This window comes from Lactuca sativa, chromosome 8, assembly GCF_002870075.4.
Source record: "Lactuca sativa cultivar Salinas chromosome 8, Lsat_Salinas_v11, whole genome shotgun sequence".
NCBI lineage: Eukaryota > Viridiplantae > Streptophyta > Magnoliopsida > Asterales > Asteraceae > Lactuca > Lactuca sativa.
The window spans coordinates 77,145,105-77,165,370 of NC_056630.2; the positions used below are offsets into that span (position 1 = coordinate 77,145,105).

At 33.3% G+C, this 20,266-nt stretch overlaps 2 protein-coding genes across 4 annotated transcripts; both read left to right on the top strand.

Annotated features, from left to right (window-relative positions):
• Positions 1-2,435: 2,435 nt before the first annotated feature.
• Positions 2,436-5,408, top strand: LOC128127742 (receptor-like protein EIX2). Its single transcript, XM_052766423.1, has one exon. The coding sequence runs from the start codon at positions 2,436-2,438 to the stop codon at positions 5,406-5,408; it is 2,973 nt and encodes a 990-aa protein (XP_052622383.1).
• A 10,295-nt stretch (positions 5,409-15,703) lies between these two features.
• On the top strand, positions 15,704-19,776 carry LOC111876902 (receptor-like protein EIX2). 3 transcript variants are annotated; one of them, XM_052767067.1, is made up of 6 exons: positions 15,704-15,858; positions 16,336-16,576; positions 16,665-16,811; positions 17,678-17,716; positions 18,561-18,645; positions 19,347-19,763. In XM_052767067.1, exons 1-5 carry the CDS (start codon positions 15,799-15,801, stop codon positions 18,635-18,637), a joined length of 564 nt encoding a protein of 187 aa, XP_052623027.1. In that variant the 5' UTR covers positions 15,704-15,798; the 3' UTR covers positions 18,638-18,645; positions 19,347-19,763. The 3 variants fall into 3 exon arrangements, 1 of the variants encoding a protein (XP_052623027.1); XR_008225974.1 differs by lacking the exons at positions 16,336-16,576; positions 16,665-16,811 and having other exon boundaries at positions 19,347-19,776; XR_008225973.1 differs by lacking the exons at positions 18,561-18,645; positions 19,347-19,763 and having other exon boundaries at positions 16,661-16,811; positions 17,678-17,840.
• Positions 19,777-20,266: the final 490 nt, after the last annotated feature.

Genomic DNA, 20,266 nt, shown 5'->3' on the forward strand with positions numbered 1-20,266 from the left:
GTTTCTGTAATTTTAGTTTTTCCCTTGGTCCAACCCTTTTGTATTATGTGCTTTGAGTGTATATATATATATATATATATATATATATATATATATATATATATATATATATATATATATATATAATGACTAACCTTGCCCTTTACTTTATTTAATTTGTTTCTTTAGGTCATTGAAGATGCATCATTATATTCCAAACCATGTTACAGGTCATTTTTTTTAACTCGAGTGGGTGAGTTTTTCTATGTGAACCTTGTAAAATTGAAAAACACCATGTCTTGTATACACCACACTTTAATAAAATAATCAAATAAACAAACCGAATGTTTCCTGTAATTTAGGGAACCCAAGTGTCAAAGATATAACATAAACTTTGGGGGCTACTTTGTGGACTTTAAGAATCATATGTGAGGTAACATATTCACAAGTTCATGTATCATTTAATGTAGTTTTTTAAATTCACATGTTCCTGTATCATTCCTGACTTTAATACATAAAAATAGTAATATAGTTTTAAAATAATGTGATTCAGGAGATTGTAAGTATTAGATTACACTTTGAATAAGTTTTAAAATAAAAAAAATATATTTTAGGTATTTCTGTAAATCATTAAATTTCAAAATCAAGTTTATAATCTTTAATTATGATAACTCTTAAAACCATCATATATATTGTTTTTGTGGGCAAATGCATTTACGTGTGACATGGGGAATTGATTTAGCCAAAAATCACTTTCTTTGATTGAGAGAATTAAAAAGAAAAATAGCCCATGACCAAATCAATACAATTTTGTGGATACAAATCAACAATTGATTTCCATGTCTTGTTTTGGTCAAAGGAAAAGTAAATATAGATAGACTATAAGCATGCAGTCTTGTCTTGTGGAAACAAATTTTCAATTGACTTCCAAGTCTCCCATCACAATAACTTGTTTCATCACATCACATGCATGGGCAACTTAGTCATCATATTTGTAACTTGTAAATTTTTGGTTATAAGTTAGTTTTTTTTTTTTTTTTTTAATTTTTTTTTTCATATACACTCCACAAAATGCAATGTCAAGTCTTGTACCCTTCTCCAGCATACTGTTAGGAACAAGCTAAAAAATCAAAAATTAAAATACGTTTCCTTTCCTTGACACATTAACATTGTTACATCAAATAATACTAAAAACAACTTGTTCTGTTGTATCTAGTTTTTTAATCGTTGAAACCAAAAATCATTTTTATAATATAGAACAATAATTTACAAAAATTTATAATCTATCTTTGATTTCTCAAACACATAAATGCTTGTTTGTCAATATATATTGTGCTTTTTTCAATTCATAAATTGTTAAAGACTTGTGACCAAGTTATTACGTGTGCTATGGGGAATAAACTTGAACCAAAACCACTTATTTTGATTAACAGAAAATTAAAAGTGAACCTGGACCAAAAGAATACAAGTTTTTAAATTCACAAGTTTGTGTATTTTAATTTATAAAAATAATAATATAGTTTTTTATAAATAATGTGATTCAAGAGATTGGAAGTATTAGCTCATGATCAAAAAATACAATTTTGTGGATACAAATTAAACATTGATTTCCATGCCTATTTTGGGGAAAAGTAGATATAGAAAAAGACCAAAAGCATGTGGATAAACTTGTTTCATCACATTTTTTAGAACACTTGAATACTGTAGTAGTGAATGATATACTGCTTAGTTTGCAACTTGTAATTTTGTTGTGATAAATTAAAGTTATTATTTTCATATAATAACATAAGACAAATAAAGAAACTGAATATTCCATGTGATTTAGGGAGGCCAAGTTCTGATACAAGTAATGTCAAAAATAATAATAAAACTAAATGGACCTCATGTGTATCATAAATGTGAACATATTGATTAGTAATCTTGAACACTGTTTTTATTTAAACTCAATAATAATATCAAAATAATAACATGATTTCTAAATAATGTGATTAAAAGCTTGTAAGCATTAGACTTCCACTCATTTGACCTGCTCAACCCATCTAGCAGTTTCATATTTAGCCATGGTTTTAAATTCCCAGTTTATAATTGTAACCATCACTTAAAAATATTTATTATGTATCTATGATTTATCAAAATGGAGATGCTTGTTTGTCAAATACTGTGTTTTATTCAATTCATATTTTGTTAAAAATTTGTGGCCAAATAGAATTGCATGTGCTGTGTGGAATAGTCTTGTCCCACAAACCACTTTTTTTGATTGACAGACAAAAAAAAAATAGCATAAGAATATAAGGTTGTGGATACAAATTCTCCTTTGACTTCCAAGTCTTCCAATATTCATTTATGGCTTTATAAATGTACTCGTTGCTTCATCATAATAACCCATCACTTCTTCATCACAACCCATCTTTTCTACTTCAACTTTCTTCTAAACTAAAACTGAGTTAAGGTTGATAATGGGGATCCATCTCATTTTCATATGTGTGTTTTTGTTTGCAGCCACATATACTTGTTTGGGGGTTGGAATCCTTTGCTCTGAGAAAGAGAGAGTTGCTCTTCTCAACTTCAAACACAGTATCCAAGATCCTTTTGAAATGTTGTCATCATGGGTTGGAAATGAGTGTTGCCTGTGGGAAGGAATCCAGTGTGACGGTGTCACTGGAAATGTTCAACGCCTTCATCTCAAAGGAGATTGGCCCTACCCCTACAATCACTTAGCTGCTAATAAGGTGAGTTCTTCTTTGGCAGAGTTGAGGCATCTCAAATACCTCGACTTGAGTGGGAATGATTTCCTAGGAAGTCGGATCCCTGAGTTTATTGGATCCTTGAAACACCTGAGTTACCTGAATCTCTCTGATGCTAATTTTGATGGTATTATTCCTCCTAACATTGGAAATCTTTCTAATTTAAAGGTTCTTGATCTCAGTTCATACGATTCTGAAAACTTTCTGAAGGCAGATGATATGGCATGGGCTTTTGGCCTTTCGTCACTCGAGCTTCTCAACTTGAGTTATGTGGATCTTAGTGGAGCACAAAACTGGGACATGATGCTTCACATGATTCCCTCCTTAAAAGAGTTAAGTTTGTCACATTGTAGACTTTCCAATGTTAATCTTGGTCCTTTTCTTAATTCCAGTAGAATACTTCCTAATATAAAACACCTCGATCTTGGCTACAATTCTTTCAAAGGTCCACTCCCTGGCCTTCTTCAAAACATGACATCCCTAACATTCCTCAGTCTTTCTGGATTTAATCATAGTTTATTGGCATGGAACTTTCCAAACCTACTAAGAATGATCCCTTCTTTGTCAGAGCTTCATTTGTCAGGTTGTGGGCTGGATAAGACGCATCTATCTTCTCCACATCTTAATTACAGTACACTTTCTAACATCCAGCACCTCGATCTTAGCAATAATCCACTTGGAGGCATATTTCCATGTTTTTTGACAAACATGAGCTCCCTAAGAGTCCTTGACCTTTCGGATACCATGTTGAATTCATCGGTTCCTATTATGCCTAAACTTCTAGAGCTTCATCTTTCTGGTAACGAGTTTAAGCAGATTGAGGATGTTGGAATCTGGAGACAGTGCCACTTGAAACAATTGCGTGTGACAAATAATGTGTTCCGTATGGAAATGACTGACCCACCAACAAACGCATCAGAATGCTCCCAATATTCTTTGGAGTTGCTGGAATTAAGTCGGAGTTTAAATGGTAGAATTCCAGAAACACTTGGAGGACTGGCAAACTTAAGAGACCTTGATCTATCGCAGAATGGACTGACTGGTTCAATTCCAGTTTCAATTGGGCAAGTTGCCAAACTCCGTCATCTCTTTATCTCTGACAATTCATTGGAAGGAGCGGTTACCGAAGCCCATTTTGCTAATCTTTCAGTGTTGAAGGACTTGGATGCTTCTTCTAACACTAAGCTGACATTCAATGTTTCACGTGGGTGGATACCTCCATTCCAGTTGATATCTCTTAGTCTCAGCTCTAGCAATATCGGGAATGGATTTCCGCAGTGGCTTCGACATCAGAGGAAACTTCAATGGTTAGAGTTGTCCAATGCTACACTTTCGGGGCCGCTGCCCACATGGCTGCGGAAGATGCCCATCATTCCTTATTTAGATCTCTCTCACAACAAACTCAGCGGATCTTTGAAAAACCTTCCTAATGCGGGAAATGGTGATGTATATGGGCTTTTACATGTATTACTTCTGGAATATAACCTTTTCAATGGTTCAATTCCAAGGTCATTATGCAGAAGAACATATTTGGAAGGGCTTGATCTTTCAAGAAACATGTTAAGTGGGAAAATTCCCAACTGTGTGGGGAATCTGCAGGGTTTGACTGCCATGAGATTAAGCTCAAATCAGCTCTCTGGTGCCATTCCTAGCTCAATTGCTCTTATTTCATCATTATTTTGGTTAAATTTGAACAAAAATAACTTTACTGGTGAAGTTCCTCCAGAATTAGGGAATCTACAAAGTTTGGGAGTCTTAGATTTGGGTGACAATAAATTATATGGAAATATACCCAATTGGATAGGGAAAAAACTTACATCTTTGGTGGTTTTGAGGTTACACAAAAACAACTTCACTGGTAGAATTCCTCCATCTCTTTGCAAAAATTCAAATCTTCAAATTTTGGATCTTGCATACAACAACTTAACCGGAACCATCCCTCCGTGTGTAGGAAACTTAAATGGCATGGTTGTGAGTCACTCGATATCTGAGCATTTTTTAGATATCGATGATGATAAGAATGTGATTCAGGTCATGAAAGGTGTTGATCTTGAATATACAACAACTTGGAGAATGGTTTATAACATGGACCTTTCAAGCAATAAACTTGAGGGAGAAATACCGGTCGAGCTAACTACACTTTCTATGTTGGTGGGTCTGAATCTGTCTAATAATCATCTGAGAGGGGGTATTCCAGAGAGCATTGGAAAGATGATGAAGTTGGAAACTCTTGATTTCTCAAAAAACAAGTTGAGCGGGAGCATCCCTCCAAGCATGGCAGCTTTGACTTTTTTGAGCCATTTGAATTTGTCACACAACAACTTGTCGGGTCAAATTCCAACAGGAAATCAACTGCAGACGCTTACTGATGATCCATCAATATATGCTGGGAACAAACATCTATGTGGACCTCCATTGCAAAACACTTGCTCAAATCATCAAGATTCAACAACAACAACAACAAGCAAGAAGAAACACAAAGCAGCTGATGAGAAGATGGAGGTATGGTTGTTTTATGTGGATATAATGAGTGGTTTTGGAACAGGGTTTTGGGGTGTTATTGGAGTTCTGATGTTCAAGAAGCAGTGGAGACACAAACTTTTCATGTTTGCTGAGGAAACCATGGATAAGATATACGTTGCAGTTGTGGTAAGAGTTGCCAAGTTCAAGAGAGGAAGAGAATAGCTGCATAGATCATGTGGAATGCAAGTAGTTCTTGAATGCATGTTATCAGTGATAGTTTTGCTTTTGAGATATGCTTATTCTAATGTATTACTATTTGGATTTTGTATTTGTATGGCCTTTGTGATATCAGTGTTGTTTAGAGGTGCTAATTTACAAAATTTCTTTTGGATTTGGTATTTATACATGATCAAGTTGTAGATTTAGATTACTATGTATTTGAGTTGTAGATTTTTTTTTTCTTTTTAATTCTCGACCTTCTGCTGCTGCTCTCACTCCCAACATGCTGTTGCATCCCTTGGTTTTCATCTGCATTGGTCCAAGTAAGTAAGAACCATGTAATTGACTCATTATTTATTTTCTTCATTTGTAAAATTTCTAGTTTTTCATGTATAGAAAGAGGATGTTTGGGTGAAAGGTGGAGTTTTTTTTTTTGTTGGATTTGGTTTTTAGATAAGACTATGGTCTAGTATGAATCTGCAATGGCAGTGATCTTGGTTGATTGTTTGATTATATTCTCATGAGATTGCAAGTTATGAGATTAGATTAGGGTTAATCTCATATTTTTGTGTTTGTTTGTATGGTGTTCAGTCTATTCAGACAATCACTCTGACCAACATGAAGTTGTATTGTATGTATTTGTTGCATTAAACTGGTGGTCCATTTTACCCTTCCTGAAGAGTAGGTTGGTTTTGGATAGGATAAGATAGCTATGTTTTTCTCATCATCATTTATGTTATGTAATCCTCAACAAGGCATATCATCATTGACAATAGATGTAAAGAGGGTCATAAAGTCACTTCTGATACTATATTATTTCTAAGTTTATGATATTTTGTCAGTTTTTTTCATTTTGGATTTTTCTTGACCCATCCCCCTTTCTACTTATGTGTTTTAAGTTTTTCATATATTGTATCATGCGTAACCTTGTTCTTTACTTTATACATTTTGTTTCTTAATTTAGATCATTTTGAGTTCATCATCGCATGGCTCTTCATGATTGCTCCTCTCCTCCATTAAACCATGTTAATTACTGGTGAGTTTTGTTGTGTACTTTGAATTGCTTCAAGTGGATAAAATGTTTTGCCTGAACCATATAATTTGAAAACACATTGTCTAATATATACCACAGCCTGATTAAATAATAAACACAAACAAATAAATAAAATGAATGTTGCATTCAGTTAAAGGAGCCCAACGTTTAAGGTTTAATACAGTGTGAAAATATAATGATAGAACAAATATGTGAACTTTGGGGGCTACTTTATCGGCTTCAAATTCATAGGTGAGGTCTACTGTGAAAGTAATTAGACTTCTTATGAATAGATTTGACTAGTTATCCTCAAAAAAGCATTTTTGTTCCAAAACAATAAAAGAATTTGTTGCAATTTTGGTGGTTATTTTGATGTTTTATAGCAATTTTGGTCATGTTCCAAGTAATGTTACCATCTTACCCTTCATCTAAAAATATTGTAAGTTTATATATATATATATATATATATATATATATATATATATATATATATATATATATATATATATACATATATATATTAAAATGCCCTTGAACATTCTTTTTATTAAATTTGTTTGCAGTTTTGGTTATATTTTTAATGGAACAATAAATTATTAAATTTGTCTATTGTATCAGGTGAAAATTACCAATTATGTTTGGAATCTGCATGAGATTAAGCTCAAATCAGCTCTCTAGTAGCGTTCCATGTTCAATTGCTCGTAATTCATTATTATATTGCTTAAATTATGAACAACAATAGCTTTATCGGTAAACTTCCTCGGGAATTAGGGAATCTACAAGTTTAGGAAGTCATAGATTTGGGTGACAATAAACTCGGTGGAAATATTCCCAAATGTATCTGGAAAAAACTTACATATTTGGTAGTTTTGAGGTTCCACAAAAACAACTTCACTGGTAGAATTCCTTGATCTCTTTGCAAAGATGGGATCTTGATTTCAATGTACAACGTCCAAAAGCTTACCTTGAACATGGGTGGGTAATAAATTCAATTTTGGATAATATTCTGTTCTTCCCTTTCTGAAGTAAATTCGTGATTTTTCTTCACGAAAATCATTTGATTTTGGAATAACTAACAAATTAGCAAATGGGTGCTGTTTTACAAGAAGCAATCGGTCATTACAAGGCCCTTATGACCCAATTAACATCATGAAGAACTAGGTAAGTATTGTATACTAATTCTTGTAAAAATAGCATGGTTGTTGTTTTGTGAATCCAACCATGAAGTTTGAAATTTTCCATTTTTCAATCAATAATTGGTACTATATTCATCTTTATGAAGGTGCTTCAACGCCGATGATTACATCTACTTCAAGGTCCTTGTGAGTTTTTATGTTCTTTCGATCTTTTACTCAGATTATACATAACCGGCATACTGGTGTTTATGGGTAATGGATTTTTAGGTTGATGTTAATATATATCATGTGTAAACCATAATATGCTCAATAATTTGCAATTATTGATGAAATAATCAAGAATCGACCCAAAATCATGCATTGATTGGTGATATTCTACAGCATGTTTAGCTATGGTCGTTAATTTTATAATTGACCCAAAATCATGCATTGATTGGCTTGATTCTTTGTTTTGCAGCTTCTCGATCTGTGTGTGAATGCTAACTCAGGTGATGCCTTCATTTGATCAACTTAGTGTGTTTAGCCTTAAAGAGAAATATTATATACTCCCTCTGTTTTAATGAAATTGTTTTAGGTTATGTATCTTTCATCTTATGACTTATATTTCATGTCACATTTGTTTTAAGGTTGCTAGAAGTTACATTTCTGGTATAAAGGGTGTCCCTGGTTGTACTTGCATACTTTGTTAGTCAGTATTAGATACATACCATATATAGGTTATGTTGTAATTTAGTTGCTACCTACAGTCAAAGTCAAACCATTCTTGTTCCATTCATATATGTTTTTTTACAATTAACTTTCATCATGTGCATTGTAGCAATTATTCTAATAAACGTTTATGGGTTGTGTTCTTTAATGCTTGCAGATCTCGAAGTGGTGGTTCGATGGACTCACAAAGTGGGAAACGAAAGGAAGAACAAACGAAGAGACCAATAAGGGTAACAAAGTGGGCGTGATAAACTCATTAGGACATTGCTTTATTTATATAAGAGAGACCAGTAACGATGTGTCCAATCTTGGGGACCAAGGGTTGACTGTGGACCAGAGTCAATTGCCACATAAGCTGTGACTAGGCAGCCACCTCATCGGTAAAAATACTACTTTGTTATGGAAACGTTTTATTACATGTCAAGGGACCATTTCAACCGGTCAATTTATATGTCGTTCCCTTAATGTACAAAAAAGATTAATTGGGTGACCTTTTACAACAAACTTGACAAGTTCGTTAGGATAACATGACATTTTCCCTTTTCCTATTAACAAATCCACATGTTTGTGTATCTCATTTCCGACTTAGATATATCGAAATCATAATATCGGTATTTAAATTTATAATTTCGTGTATCATTTCAAGAGATTGTAAGTATTAGATTACACTTTGGATAAGTTTCAACGTGCTCCCAACCTGTTTGTTTCTTTGTCACTTTAGCCCAACCAATTTATCACTTTTATTTTAAAAAGTTTGTCATCTTATTATTATTATTATTATTTTTTGCATATGAAGGGAACCAAGTTGTGTTTTACCGCTAATTTATGTAACAAAGCCATTATAACCGGTTAGTTTGTTATTTGCCTTTTTTATTTGGCTAGAAAGTGTTGACATGTAGCTTGGTCATTCTAATTTCTTCCCATCTGTCAAACTTTCATCTACATATCAATCATATGGCGGTTGGTTTAGTGATAAACTGATAACAATTAAAAAGTCTTCCCATATGTGGAGATAAAGGCAAGAGAAAGGCGCGCACACACACACACATACACATTGCTCAGTTTCATCCCCTGCCTCCCCATTACCAAAACTCTAGTGCATACAGAGAAGATCAATGGAGAAGTACTTAGGAAACGCGTACAGAGGAGACGCATGTGTTCATACACATCTCCTTCCTTTTCAATTTCAGTTATTTCTAACATTTTCCTCAATTTCTCGATGCCTTCCTTCGATTGTGTGTTTTGTCCGTTTAGTTTCTCATCGAACATAATCACTCTATTTCTATTTTAGGTATAAACAAATTGAGATTTTCTATTAGGGATTCTGATCATCAAATTTTACCGAATTTTTTTCGTTTCATGTTTTAGAGTCCCATGGAAATTTAACTTGAAGTTCGATATATAAAAAGAATCGCTTGATATAAATTATGTGTTCTTTCTGCTTGTCAATTTTCAAGATGAATTTGGGAATGGTTTCTGGTCGGTGGTCAGCCAGCTTCAGGAAAATTGATTATCATGTTCAGAACCGTCTGAGCTCCTCCCATGTGTGTTACTGGAAGGAGGTTAATGTTGTCCAAACACGGTGGCGATTGAGTTGAGTTACACACAACAGTGATAAACGACCCCTACAAAGAATCTGGTAACTCCACCCTATACTAGGCTTTTGTAATCGTAGAGGCGGTGGTTAGATCAGAGGGCGACATCGATGGGGGTTGTCGAAGATGATAACAAGGAGACATTGTTTTTTGAGAAGATTGATCACAAGCAAAGCAATTTCGAGTAGTTGATGATCTACAACGAGTATTTTGGTCTCAGAGTGTGTGAGAACGGTTGTTGGCAGTGCAGAGGACATATCTGGTCATCAGAACAGCAAAATAAAGTTCTTACATCGTCGGAACATTTGGTGTCAGCGTTGCTACCTGCAGTGGCAGCCAGGATACAAAGAATCATTGTGGTTCTCGTGTAAAGAACAATATGCAGAGGAGTAAGATGTTGGTGATTTTAGTTTGACCATGTCATTTTATGTAATTTGAATTATCATGTGAGCTAATGTAATGAAACTCGTTAGTTTTGGTAACCCAAAATCCTCATTAAAATCCGGATTACCCTAACTTCCTTCCAAAGGAATCCATAGCGGACCAACCCTAATGAAACCCTAATATCGTTTATTATATAAATGACTATTCTTTTCAGAAAAATGGGACGATCTTAAGCTCTCGTTTTCATCATACTTTCAAAAATCCTCTAGAATATTGGCTTACGATTTCTGCGCCTAGAATCGTAAGTGTCCACTATGATTATCCTAGGATGAATTTCTTGTAACCCAGACATAGGGTAGAAATATCAGTTCAGAAAGTGATATTACGATCCAAGTTGGTATCCAGATCTCCACCATAAACCCTAAATTTCCCAACATTCAAACTGATATTTACTATTCTTGGAGATGGGTGACTCAATCCGTGAGGTAACCACTAAGTTTGCAAAGCTGGAGAAGTTCGAAGGCGTCGACTTCAGGAGCTGGAAGAAGAAGATGCACTTCATGTTGACAACTCTGAAAGCAGCATAGGTGCTGGTACTCCAAGACCAGCGGAGCCAGAGGAAGGTGTTGTTGAGACTATTGAAGAGATAAGAAGGAGACAGAAGTGGGACAACGATGACTACATCTGCAAAGGTCACATTCTTAACGGTATGTCTGAGGCTTTATTTGATATCCATAGTGAAGCCTTGTGTGCCAAGGAGTTGTGGGGCACCCTTGAGTTGAAGTATATCACCGAGGATGCTTCTAGCAAGAAGTTTCTGGTCAGTAACTTTAACAATTATAAGATGGACGACTCAAGGTCTGTTACTGAACAATTCAATGAACTCCTTGGCATATACAATTACTTTAAACTGAACCATATGAATATGGATGAGTCCATTGTTGTGTCAACCATCATTGACAAACTGCATCCATCCTGGAAAGACTTCAAACACAAATTGAAACTGATGGGTTTATACAAACAATCCTATGTGTGCATGCAACCCTAGAATTGGATCTATGTTTTCACTATTAGTTATACAACTTTATGAACACAAAAAGAAACCTGGCATGCTACTATTATTTTCAAAATCCATATAAAAGAATAGAATACATACCTTTTGTTGTTATATAGTAATAACAATTAGTTCCTCACTACTAGAAAAAAGGCCTTTTACGACGCTCATTGCGCGTCGTAAAACGCTCAGACGACGCGCAAATGCGTGTCAATGAAGGCCATGTCATAAAGAGAGACGACGCGCATTTATGACGCGCAATGCGTATCATTAAAGCCACTATCAAGAAAGGTCATGTCATAAAGGAAGATGACACACATTTTTGCGTATCGTAAATTAAAATGTTAAAAAAAATATTTTTATATATTTATTAATTTTTAAATTAAATTTGCATTTAATATCTCATAATAGAAATAAAATACCATATACAAAAAATACAATCCATTGAATAAAATTTAATGTCATATAATTCTATTTCTTACAATATATAAATTTGCGTTAATCTAATCTACTATGTGTTTCATACAAAAAATCTATTTCATGCGGCTTCTTCCATTTCCTTTATTAGCAGCTTCCATCGTTGAAATGAAGAATGCAACACTTGCATTTGTAGCACCTTATCTCTTTCAGCTTGAACTTTATTTTCCTCTTAATACTCTAGAGCTATTCGCACCCTCTCCAATTCACTCTACATTATAGTATTATTAATATACTATTTATGTATGTGTATGAGTATGGAAAGTACATTGCTATTTCTACATTACAGTATTATTAATATACTAATTAATAATATGATTCCAAATTAATATATTAATCATATAATATATTAACAAATCATATTTATACCCCAATTTATTATTCTTAACAATAAACCAGCCTCTCTCCTCAACAAGCATCCTGTCTAGTCACCGGTGTGAAGGTAACCCAAAAGGACCATGCACCATCGGGTCAAGTACATACCAAAATAGTTATGGACTTAGACACTAATCCAACAGAAACATCAAAAGGAGGAACTGTCTTTGGTTCAACTTGCTAGTCACATTCGTATTGAAGAATCTCTTCGTACGAAGGAAAGTGACAAATCTGAAAAACCCAAAGGAAAAGTTGAGCCTGGATAGCCCTCGGTTCATATGGTTGAAAACAAACCAAGGAACCAGAACCATAAAGGACATGACATACGTAAGTAGGAACATGTCCCAAGCAACTCCAACAAAAAGAGAAAGGATCTGGTTTGTTGGAGGTGCAATCAGGTTGGGCATTGCAAGCGTGATTGTCGTTTGAATTTGGGCAACAATGGTGCTGGAAACAATGGAGTCAATGGGAAAGTGAACGGGTCTTCGGCCCAAGTTAAAGGAGGCCAGTTTTTGACTAACTTTGATAATTCTAATCAAAATTATGTTTACTATGTTTCATTTATCCCTGAATCATTCTATGTGCAAGATGATGATGTTGCTTGGTGGATCGACTTCGGAGCAAAGAACCATGTATGCAAGGATAAACGAATATTTGAATCATTAACTCCGCTTGAAGATGGGTCGGTGCTGAAAATGGGAGACGATTCTTTTATACCTGTTTGTGGTTTAGGTGTCATGTGTCTTGAATTTACTTTTGGAAAGACAATTAAGTTATTTGATGTTTTGTTTGTTCCCAAGATTTGCAAGAATCTTGTTAGTTCTATTTGTTTGAATTCTGCTGATTTTAAACAAGTTATTGAGTCGGATAAGTTTGTTTTGTCTAAGGGTGGAATGTTTATTGGCTTTGGATATTTAAATAATAGAATGTTTCGTTTAAATCTTGTTGACAAATCATTACCTGTTCAAAATTTTGCATTTGTATCCTTTGTTTCTAATGTTGATAAATCTATGCTTTGGCATGTAAGATTAGGTCATGTCAACTTTAAAAGGATGCATGAGATGTCAAAAGATGGATTAATTCCAATCTTTGATATGGCAACTGATAAATGTAACACATGCATGCTTACAAAAGTGACAAAACATCCCTTTCATAGTGTCAATAGAAATTCAGCTGTTTTGGAACTTGTACATAATGACCCGATTAAAAAAACTCCTGCTTATATTTCGAATAACTCACATTATACTTTTAACCAAATTTGTACCGAATTCCTCTTGAAGGTTACATGAAAAGATTAATCACATTCTTTATTTATTTTCATTTTAGTTGCCCATTTATTTGTTTTTCCTAAGATTCAACGATTACTTTTTAGTACATATTTTAGCTTGTGTTATTTGCCTAATACCAATGCAAATTATATTTAGTTTGGTGCTTAATATAATCAAATAAAAATCAGCTTATTTATGTAATATCTGTTGGATTAAGGTGTCTAAGGTCCTAACTAAATTGGTGTAATGTTTATAAATAAAAGTAAGTCCTTTTTAGGTTGCCCTTGTTGGATTAAGTGTCTAATCCATAACTATAATTGGTCTATACTTGATTTGATAGTAACATGATCATTTTGGGTTGCCTTTACTCATGCAACTTGACATGATGATTTTTGGAGAGAAAAGTTAAATTTATTATTTGGAATAATTAATTTATTAATGTATTATGAAAATAATATATTAATTAGAAATCATATTATTAATTAGTAATTAATTAGAAATTAATCTGAGATTAATTTTGGGATTAAAGGAACTGATTAATAATGGAGGGGATGTTTTGCAAATCATTGATAGTTATGAAACTAGGCTATTGGACTCCTTATGATGGAGTGGACAAAAATTATAAGAGGCCCTATGAGATTTTCGTCCAAGGCCTCATATGAGGAGTCCATGAGGTGCTTAAGCCCTAAGCAGGAAATTAGGGTTTCCACCTGAAAACCCCAGTAACCAAAAGTATATAAGGAGTGTTTCTCTTGGATTTTCGGCCAACCTGACCCTTGGAAGAACCCTAGCCGAATTCTAAGTGAATCTCCTCCTCTCTCCTCTCATCCTCTTACATAAAGTGTTTGTGAGCCATTAGAGGTGCAACATTTGGGGCACTAAGCTTTCAAGAGTCAAGGATCTTCAAGATTGTCTTGTTATTACTACATAATAAATAAGGTAATCTTCTAACCCTATTTTATACATGAATTCCGATTTGTATGCTAGTTTCTAGGGTTATTACTCTGGTATTCAATTTGCATGTGTCAATTAGTGAAAAACTTAGATCCAAAGCAATTATGGTTGCATGATCACATAAGATTGTAGATATACTCATAACCCATCAACCCCCATGATTAAGAAATTGCTTAGATTGTTTATTGGAGAGAGATAAACGATTTATTAATATACTAATTAGAAATAGTTATAATTAATTTGGATTTAATTATGGGTTAATTAGAATTAATTAAAGGTTAAAGGACTAAAGTTGTAATTGTTCAAAAGTTAAACAGAGAAGAGGTTCCAGAACTTCATCCTATGGATGGTGTTGGAGACCCTAAAAGGGTTTCCGATGGCCTCCATTTAGATAATTAAGGAACTAGATAACTGTCTTATTTGAGATAATATTATTTTATATTCAAATAAGGGTTTCTAGATGTCTCATACTCAGCTATAAATAGCGTCTTATACTTTGGAATTTTCAATTACTCTATTCCTAGATACCAGATCCGAAAATTGATCCTCTCTTCCCTCTCTCCTAATATTTTTAGGGTTCTTATGTTGTGGGAATGAATCATTAGAGGTTCGTACACAATTAAAGCTTGTTTTCAAATAGACTTTTGGATTGTTTTGTTGGAATCAAAGATTTTTTTTTATTTTTTATTTTTTTACAATAACAAATCAGAGATATGTAATTTTGTGAATTTAATTTTCGTAAGGGTTTAAAAGATTTGATGTTCAACAATATGTTGCTTCAATAGTGTTATGACATAGATCAAAGTAGGTTGCATGTACCCTTAACGCCTTGTTCATGATTTTTTTTTTTTTTGTAAATTCAATAAAGGAAAGAGAAGGAAAATTTTGAGAGAAAAGGAGGGGATGGAAAATATTCATTATTCTATGTTTCCGAGTTCAAAAGAAGTGTTTCCGAGTTCGAAGGAAATGAAAAAAAAATTTCTTCTCATTTCCACTTCTCTCTTTTAATGAAACTCGGGAACACCAATCTCTTTTATTTTCTTTTCATTTCCACTTATTTTCTTTTCTTTCTCTCGTTAAGTTGAACTCGGGAACGGGATGTAAAAGTATAACATCTAAACTGTTAGATTTAACAATGCAGGGACTACCGGTGTTAACAAAACCCTTCATAGGGATCACCCATGACAAAATGCGAATAGTAGGACCAAAATCGCTATTTTCGCAACACCATAGGGACCAAACATGTATTTTACTCTAAAATGAATTAAATATATATTAAATAACGGAAATATGACCAGATCTCGTATCAGATGAAAACGAGGAAGTTCGAGTAAAGCGAAAGACGAAAGACGGAGAATTCGTGAACTCAATCAGTGAATTGAAAATCATAGTATAGTCGATTTAAGCATATGACTTGTAATATTGAGGAGAAATCATTCTGGGTTGAACTGGGAGCCGATTTAGTCAAGGTATGTTGATTATATTTGTAAAGTTTGCTTAAGTTGTGTTAAATTAATGGTTGTAAGATGTTTAGTTGTTGGGATGTAAGCTAAATCAAGACATAGAACTAACTTAGAAGAAAGTTGAGTTGAGATTGTGTTTCCTGACCTAATTTTGTCAATTTCTCGATTAAAATGAGTAATGATGATTTGAGTGAATTAGGCAATGTTAAGTAATGAAATTGAGAATATATATATATATATATATATATATATATATATATATATATATATATATATATATATATATATATATATATATATATATATATATATATATATATATATGCTAAAACTATAGGATGATGTCAAATTAAGTAAAAAGAATCAACTAAATGATGAGCAAGTTGTGTGGGGGCTGGAAATGTTAGTGTCATTTGCTCTGAGCAAGAGAAAGTTGCTCTTCTCAAGTTCAAACTTAGTGTTGATGATCATTATGGAATCCAGTGTGATGGTGTCACTGGAAATGTTCAACGCCTTCATCTCAAAGGAGATTACTTCTATGACTACTTAGTTGGTAAAAAGGTGAGCTCCTCTTTGGCAGAGTTGAGGCATCTCAAATACCTCGACTTGAGTGGGAATCGTTTTTTTTTTTTTTTTTTTTTTTTTGAAGGAAGTCATATACCAGAGTTCATTGGATCCTTGAAACACCGGAGCTACCTCAATCTCTCTTATGCTGGTTTTGGTGGTATTATTCCTCCTCACATTGGAAATCTTTTCTAATTTAAAGGTTCTTGATCTCAGTTCAAACTATTATGAAAACTTTCTGAAGGCAGATGATATGGCGTGGGCCTTTAGCCTTTCGTCACTCCAGCTTCTCTACTTGAGTGCAGTGGATCTTAGTCGAGCACAGAACTGGGACATGGTGCTTCACATGATTCCCTCGTTAAAATACCTCCATCTTCGCTACAATTCTTGTAAAGGTCCACTCCCTGGCCTTTTTCAAAACATGACATCTCTAACTTTCCAAAGCTACTATAAGCGTGATCCCTTCTTTGTCAGAGCTGCATTTGTCTGGTTGTGGGCTTGATAAAACGCATCTATCTTCCCATCATCTTAATTTTAGTACACTTTCTAACATCCAACACCTAGATCTTAGCTGCAATCCACTTGGAGGCATATTTCCATCTGTATTGAGAAACATGAGTTTCCTAAGAGTCCTTGACCTTTCAGATTCCATGCTGAATTCATCGATTCCTTTTATGCTTATCCTAATACAATACTTTTTGTATTTTGAATTTGTATGACTTGTAATACGGGTGTTGTTTAGAGGTGCCAATTTACAAATCTATACTGAATTGGGTATTTAGACATGATCAAGTTGTAGATTATACTACTATGGAATGCAAGTAGTTCTCAAATATATATATATATATATATATATATATATATATATATATATATATGTTATCAGCTTTCATCTACATTTGTCCTAGTAAGTAAGAACCAGGTAATCTACTCATTATTTATTTCTTCATTTGTAAATTTTCTAGTTTTTCATGTATAGAAGGAAGATGTGTGGGTGAAAGGTGGAAATTTTTTGTTGGATTTGGTATTTGGATAAGATTATGGTCTGCTTGTATGAATATGCAATGGTAGTGGTCTTGTTTGATTATTTGGTTATGAGATTAGATTAAGATTAATCAGTATGTAAAATGTCATCCTTATTTTGTTTCTATGTATCTAGCTCATTTTCCTTGTAATTTTTCCATCTATCTGTAATTTCTGATTTTTAACATCATTGTAATATTTTACCTGTTTTTTTGTCCTGCATGATTGATACAAACAGGTGGGAGTTTGTGCATGAACAATTCTTACCAAAGAAGAGGTAGATTTTAGAACATTTAGTCGAATATATTTCCTCAAATATCCTTGGACATTTCCTTAGTGAAAACATACCATAACATATTGTATTGCTTGAGTTTTTTTATTTGCATCACCTATTTTTTTTTTTTGGTTTGACCAAGATAGTTGTGTTATTACTAGTTATTTCCTCGGGTGTTCAAGCCCTTGATATGTATTTGAGCAATTTCTTGATGTTCCTTGTCAATTTGCACAGATATCAATGATGAATATTTGATTGAAAGCTTGTTTTATTAGAGAATGGACATTTAGTTTGTCAATGTACACAGACTTCATATCCTTTGTGTTGATTTCTTTTAGATTTTAGGGATGAGTCATCGAAGCATGCATGGTCTTTTGCTTAATAGAGTTATTGTTCATCTCTACAATCTTGCTTCCTTGTTTTCTTTAGAAGCATCTCATCATTTTGCTCAGTTTTCTCACCATGTATGGTACATATTCATCATCTTTTGAGGCATCAACCAAGTTACTTTTGAATGCTACCCTTCAATTATCCTTCTTCCTTGTAAGCAATTTCTATTCAAAATTTTACAGAGATAACTGCTTCTTCAATAGCACCGAATTTGTACTATCTGGTAAAGACCTACTGTCTCCTTTCAACAAACAGATCCATGGATAAATTTGTTGGTCCTTAATCTGATGTTCTATAACAATTTTGGACCTGTTCCAAGTAAAATTACAATCTTATCCCTTATCCAAAAATATTGTATGTTTTTATTGGAATGTCTTTGAGCATTCTTTTTGTTATAATTAAGTAGGTTATATTATAAAACAGAGCAACAAATTAAATTTGTCAATTCATATATCAGGTGAAAACGTTGCAAATAGGCATCTGGCGAATGTCAAAGATTTGGTGATAGCTTCAAGAATGCAAAATCCATTTTAATTGGAAAGGTAATTTCTTGCAAGATATTATTATTCTTTTTAAATCTGCTGACTAGTGGGCTTTCAAAAGTTCTACATGTTGTTAATTACTTACTTTACTGTAGGGTATACAAACATTTTAGCTATCCAAAACATTCTCATTTTGTAGGTTCTTTTTTTTATCATTATAGAGCATGAAAAAGCTCTTATGTATTCATTATCTGTTGCGTAATTATGCTTTCCTTGTTTCTTTAGTTTTGTTGGAACAAAAGCTACACACATGGGTGCCAAAACACAACACAAATCTGCTATCCTAAAGTGAAAAACGAAACAGGGAAAAAAAGAGGGTGTTTTGGACTCATTTTCTGTGTATTCCTCATACTAAAATAGATTAGAAAGAGAGCTATATATAGCCAAACAAACAAACGAAAAATACTACAAAACTTACAGGCATGTGCTTCCTATCAAAGTGGCAACTAAGCCCCCATTATTCTCCTTCATACTTGGTCAACATATGATCACATCAGCAACTAAATGAATCTGCCTAAAACCAACCCGTGACCCATCACTAAAACCCAATTAACCCGACTTGAACCATCAAAGATTAACCCAACAAGTTTTAGTTTTTTCTTGCAGGGTAACCCCTTTTTAATTTTATTATGTGTTTTGAGGGTTTTATATATAGATAACGACTAACCTTGCCCTTTACTTTATTCGATTTGTTTCTTTAGGTCATTGAAGATGCATCATATATTATCCTCCAAACCATGTTACAGGTCAGTTTTTTCTAACTCAAGTGGGTGAGTTTTTCTATGTGAATCTCATAATAGTTGAAAAACACAATATCTCGGATACACCACAGTACACTTTAATAAAATAATTAAATAAACCAAGTGTCGAAAAATAATGATAAAACATAAACTTTTGGGGGATCCTTTGTGGACTTTAAGAATCATATATATGTGAGGTCCACCATGAAACTATTTAGACCTATCATGTTACCATTGGCCTGCTAACCTATTCACAAGTTCGTGTATCATTTCCCACTTAAATATATTGAAATAATAATGTAGTTTTTTAAATTCACATGTTCCTGTATCATTCCTGACTTTAATACATAAAAATAACAATATAGTTTTAAAATAATGTGATTCAGGAGATTGTAAGTATTAGATTACACTTTGAATAAGTTTTAAAATAAAAAAATATATATATATTTTAGGTATTTCTGTAAATCATTAAATTTCAAAATCAAGTTTATAATCTTTAATTATGATAAGTCTTAAAACCATCATATATATTGTTTTTGTGGGCAAATGCATTTACGTGTGACATGGGGAATTGATTTAGCCAAAAATCACTTTCTTTGATTGAGAGAATTAAAAAGAAAAATAGCCCATGACCAAATCAATACAATTTTGTGGATACAAATCAACAATTGATTTCCATGTCTTGTTTTGGTCAAATTTTCATTTGACTTCCAAGTCTCCCATCACAATAACTTGTTTCATCACATCACATCACATGCATGGGCAACTTAGTCATCATATTTGTAACTTGTAAATTTTCTGTTATAAATTAAAATTTTATTTTCATAAACACTCCACAAAATACAATGTCAAGTCTTGTACCCTTCTCCAGCATACTGTTA